At 39.6% G+C, this 14668-nt stretch overlaps 3 protein-coding genes across 3 annotated transcripts; 1 reads left to right on the top strand and 2 right to left on the bottom strand.

The window, feature by feature from the left end:
- Positions 1-7327, top strand: LOC310926746 (serine/threonine-protein kinase MAK-like; the record flags this gene model as incomplete). Its single annotated transcript, XM_083888934.1, has 14 exons — positions 1-101; positions 1429-1483; positions 1672-1793; positions 2386-2468; positions 3330-3462; positions 4060-4231; positions 4564-4731; positions 4835-5092; positions 5242-5435; positions 5526-5629; positions 6210-6260; positions 6390-6506; positions 6983-7078; positions 7176-7327. The coding sequence occupies 14 exons, from the start codon at positions 1-3 to the stop codon at positions 7325-7327; spliced, it is 1806 nt and encodes a 601-aa protein (XP_083745060.1).
- A 259-nt stretch (positions 7328-7586) lies between these two features.
- On the bottom strand, positions 7587-9190 carry LOC310927900 (transmembrane protein 14C-like). Its single transcript, XM_083890309.1, has 5 exons — positions 9121-9190; positions 8908-9020; positions 8045-8146; positions 7864-7951; positions 7587-7713 (listed from the first exon to the last, which is right to left on the bottom strand). Exons 2-5 carry the CDS (start codon positions 8981-8983, stop codon positions 7653-7655), a joined length of 327 nt encoding a protein of 108 aa, XP_083746435.1. The 5' UTR covers positions 8984-9020; positions 9121-9190; the 3' UTR covers positions 7587-7652.
- A 606-nt stretch (positions 9191-9796) lies between these two features.
- On the bottom strand, positions 9797-14130 carry pak1ip1 (PAK1 interacting protein 1). Its single transcript, XM_083890405.1, has 10 exons — positions 13849-14130; positions 12525-12687; positions 12083-12203; positions 11901-11975; positions 11762-11814; positions 11524-11669; positions 11278-11375; positions 11023-11122; positions 10647-10776; positions 9797-9922 (listed from the first exon to the last, which is right to left on the bottom strand). The coding sequence occupies exons 1-10, from the start codon at positions 13924-13926 to the stop codon at positions 9813-9815; spliced, it is 1074 nt and encodes a 357-aa protein (XP_083746531.1). The 5' UTR covers positions 13927-14130; the 3' UTR covers positions 9797-9812.
- Positions 14131-14668: the final 538 nt, after the last annotated feature.

Raw genomic sequence — 14668 nt, 5'->3', positions numbered from 1 at the left:
ATGAAGCGCTACACCACTCTGAAGCAGCTGGGGGACGGCACGTACGGCAGCGTGCTCCTGGGAAAGAGCCATGACACTGGGGAGCTGGTGGCCATAAAGAGGTGAGTGCTGCTCCATTAGACACGTCAGAGAGCAACATTTACTGCTGATGTTTGTCTCACAGTGGAAAAGATGATTTAATCCCAGAGTGGCAGACGTGAGTAAATGGTATTTTTGTATTCTATTGATTCAGGTTTACAAACAATAAAAGAATTGAAACCTCTGTGAGTATATTACAGGAAATCGTTCAATTTCACACAAATAAATACATGTATTCACTTATAACGTAAACTTGTGACCATAAAAACGAAATCTATAAAGCAAGTTGTGTCTGTATGTATGTCTCTATGTGTGTCTGTCTGTCTGTCTGTGACAGGGCGATCTGACTAACGGTTAGCGAGATATGCCTAAGACTTTGGATATGGGTTGAGCATGGCCTGATGGTGTGCACCCTTGATTTTAATTTTTTTTTGAGGAATTTTAATTTTCGCTGATTTATCACGCTGCACCAGGCAGGCAGCAGCTCATCAGCAGCAGCTGCGCTGTCTGGAGCAGGGAGGTGGGAGTGACTCACTGTGGGTGAGACATTTTCACACGGTTCACCTCAGAACATGGTGTTATACTGAAACGACGAGGTGTACACTCACCAATACGGGAGCACATATTTATTTTGCATTAGCATGCTACAACTTTGCTGCTAACTTGGCAAACCTGTTTCCAAAGGGAAGCTAGCGAGGCTTCGATTAGCATTTGCGTATGGGCTAACATAATACAAACACTGTGCAACCTCATTAGGCACAACGTAAATGTTTTCATTTTCGATAAGCATTAGCGTCGCTAGCTGTTGTGCTGACAGTCACAAAAAAGGCTAGCTTTTACGTTCCTTATCATGCATTACCATAACTGAAAAATCTTCTTCAGCTCCCACTATAGGAATACATACTTCCTACAGGCACTGCACTAGTATTATGAGAGAGAAAGGATAAAGGATACAAACTACTGTACATGTGTAAGATAACTGGTGAACCAGAGCAGTGCTTTGTTTAATCTGAAATGAATAAATTAGGATTAAAAATATTTAGAAATTGGAAATAAAAAAATACTGTAGATCAATTGAATTTCTGCTACTTTTCAACTACACATAACAGTGATGTAGTGGTTTTTGGTGTGTAGCCCATAGTCACTGTACTATAAACTCTATATCTCAAAATGACATACAAATAAAACACTATACCTAGTGTTACCTACTACTATACCTAGTACTATACTAGACAGTAATTGATTGAGTATAGGGACTTGTAGCATTAAATAAAAGGTATTGATTTTGTTAAAGCCTTAGTATTAAATAAATAATGATAGTTTAATGATGAAAACTGTGTTTTTCCACAGGATGAAGAGGAAATTTTACTCTTGGGATGAGTGTGTGAATCTGAGAGAAGTGAAGGTGAGGATCATTATAGTAATTACAATGTATATTATTGTTTTTTTTGTGCAAATGTGTATTAAATAAAATGTAATTATATTACTGTTAAGGAAAATAATACAAATTGAAATGTTCTGCAATGATGACGTGATTGTTAATGGCGACATTTAATGTCTCTATTGTGTGTTTCATTAAAAAAAATGTTTAAGTCTCTGAAGAAGCTGAACCATGTCAACGTGGTGAAACTTAAGGAAGTGATCAGGGAGAATGACCACCTCTACTTTGTCTTTGAGTTCATGAAAGGAAACCTCTATCAGCTCATGAAAGAAAGGTAAGAACGCATCGAGCAGCAACATTTTTTTACTGGGAATTATTTTGGGTCAGTTTGAGTCATAATTTGCGGGTTGCTTTTTATTTTCTAAATGATTTGGCAGAAACAAGTTGTTCCCTGAGTCATTTGTCAGAAACATGGCATTTCAGATAGTGCAGGGACTGCCCATTATTCACAAACATGGCAGGTCTTTAAGACCAGATAAAAGAAAGAGTGACACGACTGCTGTCCTTTCCTTGCCTTCAAGATGCTGACATCCTGTACACCACACACACACACACACACACACACACACACACACACACACACACACACACACACACACACACACACACACACACACACACACACACTTTGTTTCAAGCAAATAGAAAAATCACACTGGACAGCTGATAAATCATGAGGCATCACATGATTTTCTCTCAAACATAAATGACTCATGTCTCTTGTGTGCTTCTGTGAAAATGAGGTGTGAGGGAAACGGATTCATTTCACGCTTTGATTTTCACAGCATCTCTGTTATTCTCACTAAGGCATAATTATTCTTGCATGGTCACTCTTTTTCTTTATCCTTTTTCCACTCTGCTGCCAGGGAAGATAAGAGGTTTTCCGAAAAAGAGATCAGGAATATTCTGTTCCAAGTTCTGTCTGGTTTAGCATTTGTGCATAAGCACGGTAAGAGTTTCCTCTGGCCTTTTTCTTTTCTTTCATTTCCTGAAACACACAGTTTTTGTGAAATAATGGAAAAACGGAAAAACTACATTCATGTCTTAAATATCCTGGTCAGTCTTCAACTTCTTCTCCCCCTTCAGTGTCGTCTTCTCCTCTGGTCAAGACATTTTCGAGAGGATGACTGAGGCTTTTTATCTCTAGCATTTCTGTAGTGTAACAATGTCAAATACTTTGCTACTTAAAGTACTTTATTTATATTTCTAGCAACTTTTACTCCACTACATTTCCTCTAACTATCTTTGTTACTCGTTACTACCAAATAAAATCGGAAGAAGAAGAGTTGGTAATGGTCTGCGTTTACAGTATATAGCGCTTTTCTCGTCTTGATGAGCCACTTTAAACTACAGTTTTGCCATTCACCCATTCACACATCTTTCACATCCATTCTCACTCTGCAACATGGGGTTAAGTGTCTTGCTCAAGGACACACATACAGTAGATTAGCAGAGCCAGGAATTGAACCCACAACCTTTACTTAAGTAATAGGATGATATGAAAAGTGACTTCAACTTCTACCAAAGTCACCAGGTAAGATACTTGATACTGATCTCCAATATTGTTCAGTATTTCCAACTCTTAACAATTTGAGGCTTGCAAATGAAAATTAATTTTGTGAATATACTGGTAGGCATCAGTGAAGCCAGTACTTCAATTAGTTTCCTTCATCTTTGCTACAGATTTCTCTACATTTACTATCTTTGCTGTTGTACACTACAAATGCAAGTGGTTTCAACAGAATTGTAGAAGCTAGAGGAAGCTTTGTTTGTTTTATTTCATAACGCAATGCAAACTTGTTTTTTTCAGGGTATTTTCATCGAGATATGAAGCCGGAGAATTTGCTCTGCATGGGCCCAGAGCTGGTGAAGATTGCAGATTTTGGACTTGCCAGGGAAATCCGTTCCCAGCCGCCGTACACTGACTATGTGTCCACGAGATGGTGAGACTGATTTTGTTTTTTTTGTTAAAATCATCTCCGCATTTATATTGTTCCTGCACATAATAGAAACAATGCACATAATAAGCTGTGCTGGAAATTGGTGATCCGACCTGAATCGACCCTCTGACTCACAGTCACTCCTGCTACAGTAATCACTTGTCGCGCATGTACCATAAAAAGATTAGGACAGTTAATGGATACTGACAAATGAGAATGACAGTAAATCCACTCAGGGAGAGGAAAACAAACCGACGAGGCGGTTGGATAATCAACAGTGTGATTATTCGGGGCTCATTAAGCGGATATCCTCCATTTATGCAGCATAATAACATTTAAGTACCACTCAGGACATCAGTGTTAATCTGTCTGTTGATAATACAGTAGTAGGTACACCATGTCATGCTACATGTAATTCAGTTTGTCCATCTTTGGCCCAACCTGTGAGCTGTCGGTCGTCTGGCTTTAACCCTTCATATGAAGTAAATCTAATAAAAAGATCTGGGGCGTGGGGGGGGTGAACAACAGAAGCCTCTCAGGTGGGAGGTCAAACGTCTTCCGCTCGTAATGCAGGTCATTACAACACTGGCCTCATTTCAGGTACAGAGCCCCAGAGGTTCTACTCAAGTCCAACACCTACAGCTCACCCATCGACATCTGGGCCGTGGGCTGCATCATGGCGGAGCTCTACACTCTCAGACCCTTGTTCCCTGGCAACAGCGAGGTGGACCAGGTCCTCAAGATCTGTCAGGTTCTGGGAACGCTGAAGAAGGTGAGCCATGTCTGGTGTCACACCGGTCTGTGCGACCTCAGTTTTCTTTTTACTGTGTGATGCAATTATTTTCTCATGAAACACTTTGTGTCACTTTTTAATGTTATTGTTCTATATGAGGGTATCTTCTATATTTGCATACAGTTTTATATGGGCTTAATTATTTCTTCACAGGGACTCAGGGACACAGTGCTGCTTGATGTGTTCTCATTTTCTTCATTTTAGTTTGCCATTCATGGGGATTGTGCTTGAAAAGTGATTATTATTACGCTGCTCATTATAGAAGAGTGTTGCAAACTCACAGATATTTGTCTCGTTCCTCGTCTTCTCAGCCCGACTGGCCTGAAGGCTACAACCTGGCCGCCTTGATGAACTTCCGCTTCCCAAAGTGTGTCCCCTCCAGCCTCAGATCTCTGATCCCCGGCGCCAGCGTCGAGGCCATCGCACTGATGACAGACATGTTACAGTGGGATCCTGAGAAAAGACCCAGTGCTGCTCAGGTACAACATTTTTCAACTTTTTGAATTTGAAAAGCTGATGGTCAAATATCACACAATAAAAAAAAAAAACAGTATTTGTTATTTTGTAATGTCTGTCTTGCAGGCTCTGCGATATCCATACTTCCATGTCGTCCTGGTGCTTAAAGCTCCTGTAAAGTCCTCAGTGCAGCACGCAGCTCAGACAGAACCAAAGCCTCTGTCTCTGTGTAAGACAGAGCCAGAGCCCTGTGAGACCCAGGCTGAGCCGCACAACTCCAGACAATCTCTACAGGAGATACCTGCTGCTCAGGACAACATGGAGCCAAGCACAAGACAAGCAACAGCAGGGCAACAGCAGGAACCTCTCAGCCTGGTGAAGCACGTAGGTTTCATTCAGGTTCAATTAAAAGTCAAGTGTGTGGGACTCTAGGGATGATACTGCAGATTTAAACAAACCCTGTACCTTTAAACCTTTTCAGGTCAAAAGTAAAAGTGACTCATTTTTATTTTGAACTCTGTTCTATACTTCAGAGAGGAGCAGCACCTGTAGCAGAGAACAGTGCATCTGGACTCAGGAGTGGACGTAAACGATGGGTCCAGACTTCCTTCAAATCAGTCGACAGCTGGAACGATGGTGACGACACAGACGCCGGAGTTTCCATCTCCAAAAAACCCACGACAAGCTTCCTGAAAGACAGGACACTCGACAGACAAGACAGCTGTCGGTTAGAAGTCTTCATTTGTAGTTTTTTTAAAGTGTCTTTTGTTATTTGTTTTACAGAAAAGATTCACCAATACTTTTTTTTTTCTTTTAGATTTTCAGAATCAATGAAAACATCTGTAGTAAAGTTACCAAACAATGGCAGGATGACCTTGACGGCCAAGCAGCACTACCTCCGCCAGTCCAGGTATCTGCCAGGTGAGGAGAAATATGAACATTTTAGTTCCACAGAACAGTTTATAAACAATTTTATAACTTCAAAGTCCATCAAAGTCCAAACTAGCAGAGCGTTATGTACTTCATCTAAAAAAGGCCTATGACATCAGAAATGGGTCAATCGTAAATGTTGTGAGTTAATTCTAAGATCGATGTCTTTTTTCAGGTGTTAATCCAAAAAAATGCTTGTCAGAAGGAAGTCATGTGACCAACAGAAACCGGTGGGACAATAATAAAGGTAAGGAACATTGATTTTTGAAGCTCCAAGTCTAGTATTTTCAGAGATGTGAGGAGGAGCTTGACCACACAAAGGCTCTAAAAGTGACATTTTCAAAATGTATTCTAAAATTCACTGGTATCCAGTGAAAGGAGGCTAAAACCGTCAATAAAGTAAACCACACAACATCTCTTCTCATGACTCTAAATGTTAGTGTCCCCTCGAGACTGTTCTATCAGGAAAAAAGCCTCCCTCTCTGTGTGATTTATCGTCATGTTCCTCCTCTTCTCCTCCTCCTCCTCCTCCGTGACGTGATGTTAGACTCTCGTCTTCCTAAACTAACAGATCAGCAGCTTCTGAAGGGAAACACTCTGAAGGCCGTTGATCTTCCCAAAGGTAAAGGTAGAGAATTTGCTGAAAATGTTCACACATTATAGTAAAATGATTTGAATATCTTCAATCAAATAAGTAATCACATCAGTGTTAAGTTGACAGTGATGGATTTCGTTACTATATTTTTCCCAGACTCGTGCAACAACCGAACCAAGACGTACAAATCATCCCCTCTACATCTTCAGAAGACAGAAACTGGAGCAGCTCCACAGAAAACCACACGGGCACTGAGTGAAGGCACAGCTGCAGGTGAGACACAACACACTCAAATACATTCATGTACAACATTCACACAAAATCATGCCTGCTCAGATATTAGCACTCTGTTTTTAAATATAATAATCTTTGTATTATTTCTTAAGAAATAAGTAGAGACGTGTATATACGTATATATATACACACACGTATATACATACACATATTTATACATACATATGGACATATATAGATATACACATATACACGTACATATACATATGCACATATATACATACATATATATACACATTTAATTGAATGTTTTATGTTGATGTATATACTCAACCAAATAAATGCAAAACTCAACAAAGAAAAAACATATTTGACTTTGCCTTTCTCCAGACCAGAGAAAAGGCGCCCCCTGGAGTTAGAAAGAAATCAGAATTGTCCTTACCTGTAGAGCTGTTAATGATGCAGGAGTTTTTTCAACACATCTTTCATCTCCTGTCATTCTGTGAATCTTTCAGTTGATTTGTCTTTACCTGCTGATCAGAGGATGAACTTCAAAATCAAAACGAGCAAAGACGAGGTCTCTTCAAACACACTGGCCCCCTCAAATGAAGGTAAACAGAAAACGTACACATGATCAGCTTCACTGTGCTTTCCTCACTGATGTCCAAACACACACTTTTTCCTTTACTACAACATAAGATTTTTTAGAGAACGACAGGTGGAGGGGCAGATCTGTGAATCCTCACATTCCTGGACCCAGCACCGGCTCGACAGGGAAGAAAACGTTCCCTCGGAGCGCGAACGCAACGTCAGTGCACGGACGAGTGGACTGGGCCGTCAAATACGGAGGCCATCAGTAGCACAACAGTGCACTGTACTTTAACCAGGAAACTACAACATGTACACAACAATGTGAAGAGGCCGTCAGGATGTTTTTTTAATAAAAAAAAGAAGAAACTAGTTATTTTTGTATTTAAAAAAGTTAATTTATTATTTGTGAAAAGGTGCAGATACAGCATATGTACAGTACATTTAATTATAACAATTGTTATGTACTTATTTACTTTTTTATAAGACTTATATGTCACAAAAATGAACATTCACTGCTGTTTCTATCGGAGACAATGATTCAAAACCCCATATTGAAGATATTTACAGATGCAAAAATAAAGATGGATTTCAGTTTTATGAAGACTTGTGTGGTGTCTTTAGCATCCCAGTTATGATCTTCACCACCATTATTCCGCTGAAAAGAGATGATGACATTCTTATCAGGGACATGGTCAAAAAAACACTTTCAAGTCATTACATGGTAGAAGACAGTGATAATCCTGGTGCAGAATATTGTTTATTATTAACCCATGATCAGTCGGAGTGCGTGGTAATGATGGCTAACCTGGCTAAAGTCATGAAACCAGCTGGCATGAACTTCCAGGAGTTGACAAATCGCAGTCCCATGATGACAGTCAGAGTTCCTGAGGTGCCTGCATTTCATCAGGAGGAACGCGTCGTGTTTGTTAGCTGCGCGTGTGTTGGTGAAGCTGCACTGTAGCACAGGACAAACTAAACATGCTCACCTAGTGACAGCCAGACATTCTTTGGATTTTGAGATGCCAGATAAGCACCGACCGCGGCCAACAGGCCAAACAGGAGTCCTGCAGCCAGAGAGGCGGTGCTGCCTGTGGAGCAAATACAGGTTTAGCTTCAAATTTGAAATGAAGCGTTTCTGATCTTGTACACATTGTTATAGATAGAGTCAGTGTGTTTCCATACACAGTCAATTTAAGCTATAATTGGACAACTGTCCTTGTCCCAGTATACATGTACTAGTACTAGGAGTGGCCGAGTCAAAGTCCAGTCCTAATTGAGACTGTGGCATGACTTTAAAAAGGCCGTTTGTGCTCAAAAACCCTTCAATGTGGCTGAATTAAAACAAATCTGCAAAGAAGAGAGGGCAAAGATTCCTCCACAGCAATGTGGAAGACTCATTGCTTTCTCAAACTTTTTCACATAGGGTCAGGTAGTTTTAAAAGTGATAGTTGACCGAGTTTACCACGAGATGGTGCCAAGAGCTCACTCTCACTAGAGTTGTGCTGTGTCGTTGTATCCATTATATGATTTTCCAAATACTCCGTATATCGCAATATCGTGATAATATCAATATATCACTAATTGCACCAACCCATTTTAAATCCTAGCAAAGCAAATTATATTGTGTGTGTTCCAGATATCACTCCTAAATACACTCATAAAATGGGGACTTGTCCATCTTATGAGGACAAAAGGCAAGTCCCCAGAACGTATATTATTACATTTTAAGGTGAAGACACGTTGTATGGTTAGGATGCAGTCATGGCTTAGTTTTAAGTCTTCAGGAAATTCATGCAAGTCAATAATGTCCTCTGAAGTCATAGAAACCAGACTGTGATGCGTCTCTTACCTGCCTTTACATAACCAGCGACTCCTCCAGCTGACACTAGAACAGCGTAACAGAAGCCAATCCAGTCCATAGCCATGAGCAGATCCGAGCTGGAGTCAGTTTAACCGCTCTGTCTGTCAAAAAAGTGAGGAAACACTTTATAAAACTTTATAAAGTTTTCAGCATCAGCAACAGTTCACGTAAAAAAAAAAAATAATTAAGATGAAAACTTACCAGATCACAAAGGAGCTCCGGTGAGAGGAAAGAGAGTTAAGAAAACATCAAATTACTCTGTTTTCACAGCTTTTCTTCCTTCTTCCGACTGATACTTCTTCTTTGTCGTTTATTGACAACTGGCAAACAACATACTGGTGCATTACTGCCACCATCTGGTAAGGAGTGTGTATGAAGAATTCTGCCAATATGGCGTTCAATCATAAATAGATAAAATGTTATAAATTGTATATCATGTCCAACTGTATATTTGACTTCGTCTTCTCTTATTCTCATATTTAGGCCAGTGTACGCAAAAGTGACATCTTCATGTTGTCCAGCTTAGTGATTGTTTTATCTTTTCCGTTCCTTCCTTTACTAAACGTAGAACCAGCATCTTTATCTCTCTATGACTTCTAACTTTAGTCAATTTAATGTTTTTTTTTTATCACAACCACATCTGCCATGTCATTTCATGTCATATTAATGAGTTGGAACCCACACAAATGTTAGTGTTGTCGGCACAACATCCAACATTCACCAATCTCATTTCCCATACATTTTTTAGTACACACAACAAAAATACTGAATCAAAAAAAACACTGAAAGATGAATCACCTCCCAGTAGCAATCAGAAATACAGGCGTGTTTGACCTAGAAAAGGTTTAGATTTACAACATAGTAGATATTAAAAGATTTTTATTGTCATCACATTATTTTCCACCATCCTTTTTCTTTTTTTTGGGCTTACTCTCATCTTCTAGAATGACTTCTTCCATCACAATGCGAACTCTCTTCGTCTTTGAAAGTACTTGGGCAAGTTCTGCGGACAGACCAAAGCAGACGTTGGGTGTTAGTGAGACAGGGACACAAAAAATTTAATCTTTAAACATTCCAATTATTTATTTGAGGACAGTAAAATATTGTCCTGAGCTTGAAGAGTCCCTCTGTGCAGAGTCAACATTCCAGACTATGAACTTTACACATTACTTTCAAGTTTCTATTTCATGACACAATAATATAGTAGGGAAAGCTCCATATTACCTTTTCCTTGTTCAATTCAATAACTAATGGGTTCCCACATCTTGGTTGACATCAAATTCAAGGATGTTCCAGGACCAATTACCTCAAATTCAGGGACCAAATGTGTCTACACAGCTTAAGATGGGAGGACAACTTGTAAGAGCCGCTTCCCCCACAGTGTCCACTTTTATTGATTTACAGCACGCTCTGTATCCGACCAAATGATTGTCTTTGGGGTTTTGGGCAAGTCAGAATTTGTTACTCGCTCATTGTTCTGCATGGAATCTCACAACAATGGAAGACAGACAGTGGGGCAGTGCCCACAACACAGCTAGTAATTAGGCCTAGCCTATGTACATTAAGAAACGCAGGGCGCATGAAACAGTAGGTGGCGTCGTAAACAAACAAGGGCACATCAGCAGCAGGAGACATTTACCTAAATATCAACTTAACTTGTTCTAAGGAAGCCTGCTTTTTAGAGAGTAACATAAGGGCATAAGGTCCTAGTGTTTGCAGGACTTCACCTTCAGATGTTGTGGCCTGAGCTGCTGGTTCCTCCTTGTTCTGCTGCACTGATGAAGGTTTCCACACAGCGAGGCACGTCAGTCTGGCTGTTGTGTTCACTTCGCCGAGGAGGGTGGGAGGATCCAGCTCCTGTTGGACATCGCGTTAGGTCACTAGATATTCAGCAGCTCAGCAGGTGATAACAGTGTGATTTCTATTCTTATTTGTTGTTCTTTTACAGACGTGTATGTAAATACTTACAGTACATTACATATTCTTACTGCTATACGACTTGTATTAGTCTGGTTTGTCAAACAAAATACTGCTACTACAAATGTAGATGTTTCTTTGAATGTGACTGAAAATGCAATTTTAAAAAATTACTTAGAGACATGCCTCTTTAAGATAGAGTTTCCACATTTTGATGAATCCATCATTTGAAGCCGTCACAACCACGCAGTAGTCCTCCATGTCAAAACTGTCAACACCTTTCACCCTGGAGACAAAAAACAAGAGTTATATTTATTTTTTAAATGCATTACAATTTAATGCCTAACCATAACCTTAATCTAACCTCCATTTAATTATTTTTGGTCTCGTTTTGGTCTCCTGAGAAGGTCAGTGTTTATAACAGAAAAGGTCCTAAATTACCTGGTCTCATGAGCCTTGAACTCACACACCCATTTCTCTTTTCCCAGTTCACATAACCTCAACATTTCATCGTCTCCTGCAACGGCCAGGATGGAGTTCTGAAAAACAAGTAGGAAACATCTACTTGAACTTATTGCACATTCATTGCTGTCATCTTTTGGTGGGATTAAAAGGCGAACACCAATAATCGCAGCCATGGCCATCCCGATATCACTCAAGAGTAAGAATACCAGTCAGAAAACTTACATTTAAGAACTTAATTGATGAGATTCTTTTGGGGTTTGTGAGTGTTCCTGTCACGGAGGCCGTCTCCAGGTCATAGATGTTCACCGTGTCATCTACCACCACCACGTATTTACTCCCGTCTGGAGACCACCGCACAATATGTGCATCTGTTTAAAGAGCAGGGGGGAAATTATGGTCATTTCAAAAAACAAGCATCCCAGTTAAACAGTCAGTTCCTTAATTTAACAATGAAACTTACTCTGTTTAATGTTTTTGATGAACGCTGATCTTCCATTAGTCAGATTCCATGTTCTAGAAGGATAGAAAAAACAACAACAAAGAAGTCACTTTTGATTCTTTGTGAAGTGAAATGGCTGCTGCAGTGCTGAGGGTTTTACCTGAGAGTCTTATCTGTCCCAACTGAAAGTGCAAGTTTCCCAGATGGATGGACGGACAGTGATGTGACGTGTCCTCTGCAGAAAAGCGAGAGGATGAAACTTGTTACTCTGACTCATCCAAACTAATACAAACTACAAAACACAAGCATCTTGATGCCGCTGCTGAAACTCTGTGCACATACTTGTGAGCTTTGATGGACTTCAGACACTCCCACGTCTTCGTGCTCCACACACACAGCAGTCCATCCTCTCCGCCACTCAGCAAATGAGACGTGCCATAGAACTCCAGGCAGGTGATGGTGCCTGCGCAATTACAGGAAGCACATGTATGATCACTGTTATACAGGCGCAAAAGGAGCAAAGCTTTGTTTAAGACACAGGTACCTATGTGTCATAAAAACAACCCTGAGTTTCTCATTTTCACACATTACATATGTTAATGTGGACCATGTATCACATATCATATCATGAGGTAGCCCGTGATTCCCACCCATAGTCTGAAGAACTGGGTATGACATTTTTTGAGAGGACAGAAAATCCCTGACACTGCATGTCTGGGAAACATTATCATAGCTTCTGAAATAAGAAAAAAAAACAATCTCTAGATCCACCTGAGACACTCACCATCATGATGAAGCAAAACGCCGTGCTCAATTTTCTTCTTCATGTCATAGAGTTGTATGGTCTCATCTTTGCTGCCAGTCACAACAAACCTCTCACTGGCTGCCACAGCTGATATGGAAGCCGTGTGTGCGTGATGAGTGAAGTCTGCTTTGGATGTCCACTCCTGTAAAAACAACAACAAACATTCGAGGACTAGGAAACTATAGTTTAAGAAATGGCCCTGAACACAGACTCATATATGGTGACTTTATCGATAAGTATAAACATCTCAACATAGACTGGAGCGGCCTTCCGGCTAAAATGATTTTTAAGAAGATAAATGACTCCACATATGGTGGTTTTATTAACTATAAGCATTTAAAAAGTGAAGAAACACCAGAGATTTTGAAAATGTTTAAAAACCAGCATTTATCAGAGAGTATCAGAGACCAGAGATGGCTTCTGTCTCTGAACAGACTCCCTGTCAGAGCTGTTGTGTCTTGGAGCTGCTTTGTTAAAACTAAACAATGTCCCATGTTTAACTGCAGCGATGATGAGACACAACAGCACCTTTTAATAGACTGTTATTGAGCACAGGAAGTCTGGGGAAAACTTAAAGGCAATGGTTTTAATATAGACATCAACTACAAAACAATCATTTATTCACTTATCGATAACAAAATAAACCAGAAAAATAAAGAGCTCATGCAGTTAATCATCTGCATTGTAGGCTCAAAATTATGGAAAACAAGATGTGCAATGGTCATTAAACAAACGATTATAGACAGTAATACAGTATATAAACAAGTTTTAACAGAACTCAGGAGGAGAAAATCTCTTGATAGAGATCAGCTGCTCCCATGGGAAAATTTAAATCTTTAAAATGTGGTTCTTTATATGTATTTAGCACTGTTTTGCACTTTTTTATATTGTTGTTTGCACTTTATACACTGTCTTGTCTTTTACTGTTTATGTATGTTTGTTTTTGCATCTCCGGTTACTCATGTGACGTAGAGATGTGTGTCATGTGTTTTATTGTGTGAAATTCAATAAGTCTTTAAAGAAAAAAAAAAGAAACTATAGTTTAGATGATAAAATTGGGCTAAGCTATACACTCTGCTTTGCCCCGGACTCATTTTTTGTGTCTATTTATTTGTATTTATTGCATTAATTTGTATTTATTTTACGTGTGTGGACACTGCTGGAATGTGTACATTTCCCTTGGTGACGAATCTATCTAAATGCGTCACAAATTGACTTTTACATCATGATTTAAGATGCTACTAATTAAACATTTGGACAACCAGTTACACACACAACTCCAAAACAACACACTTCAACTTACTTCTTCGTCCGTCTTCACTCGGTAACCAAAAGCGACCTGCTCGTAGCTCCCAGCGACCAGCTCCACTACAGCTGCCATGCTGCTACTTCAGCTAGCAACTTAGCTTTCTTTTAACGTCGGCTTTTTGTGAACAAAAGTTGTCGCTCTGTCAAAGTGACACCCAGAACGGGTTCAAAATGAGACCTACGCGAGAACTTCACATACATAAATAACATGTAACAACGTAAACACAGCGAAAACGCGCCTTAATACAGACTTTCCCACACGCTAACACTGAAAATCCAAAACAACGTGTAGACATGCAGCGCACGCGCACAAGTCTATGAAGAGACTTTCAATGCAGGATGAGTTTTCAAAATAAAAGCATTGATTTTGCGTCACACTTTGCACAATGTATAACTTTTCGTGTGCGCCACGCGTAATGTACATACTTTAGAGCAGTGTTGTAGTGTCACAAAGTAAAAATATTTCGTTACTGTACTTAAGTACATAATTACTGTATGTATATTTACTTTATTTATATTTCAAGCAACTTTTACTTTTACTCCACTACATTTCCTCTAACTATTTTTGTTACTAGTTACTTCCAAATCAAATCACATGTTAATGGTCTCTGTATTTATATAGAGCTTTTCTAGTCTTGATGAGCTGCTTTGCACGATAGTTTTCACCCATTCACACGCTGCAACATGGGATTAAGTGTCTTGCTCAAGGACACATAGACAGCAGAGCCAGGTATTGAACCCACAACCTTCCAGTTGAACTCACCCTACCACTGAGCTACCATAGTGCAATCCTAACACTTTTAATATTTTTACTA

The sequence above is a fragment of the Microchirus variegatus genome, assembly GCF_963457635.1.
Source record: "Microchirus variegatus genome assembly, chromosome: 5".
Taxonomy (NCBI): Eukaryota; Metazoa; Chordata; class Actinopteri; order Pleuronectiformes; family Soleidae; genus Microchirus; species Microchirus variegatus.
This window is presented reverse-complemented; position numbering and strand designations above follow the sequence as displayed.

What these genes read in the sequence shown, in the direction of transcription:
- LOC310927900 (XM_083890309.1), bottom strand. Translation starts at nt 8,983, where the DNA reads ATGGCTATGGACTGGATTGGCTTCTGTTACGCTGTTCTAGTGTCAGCT. An exon ending in GAATGTCTGGCTGTCACTAG is followed by an intron (nt 7,952 to 8,044) that starts GTGAGCATGTTT and finishes GATGAAATGCAG; the next exon opens with GCACCTCAGGAACTCTGACT. An exon ending in GGTTTCATGACTTTAGCCAG is followed by an intron (nt 7,714 to 7,863) that starts GTTAGCCATCAT and finishes ATCTCTTTTCAG; the next exon opens with CGGAATAATGGTGGTGAAGA.
- pak1ip1 (XM_083890405.1), bottom strand. Translation starts at nt 13,926, where the DNA reads ATGGCAGCTGTAGTGGAGCTGGTCGCTGGGAGCTACGAGCAGGTCGCT. An exon ending in CATCAAAAACATTAAACAGA is followed by an intron (nt 11,670 to 11,761) that starts GTAAGTTTCATT and finishes CTCTTTAAACAG; the next exon opens with ATGCACATATTGTGCGGTGG. An exon ending in TCAGGCCACAACATCTGAAG is followed by an intron (nt 9,923 to 10,646) that starts GTGAAGTCCTGC and finishes GTCTGTCCGCAG; the next exon opens with AACTTGCCCAAGTACTTTCA.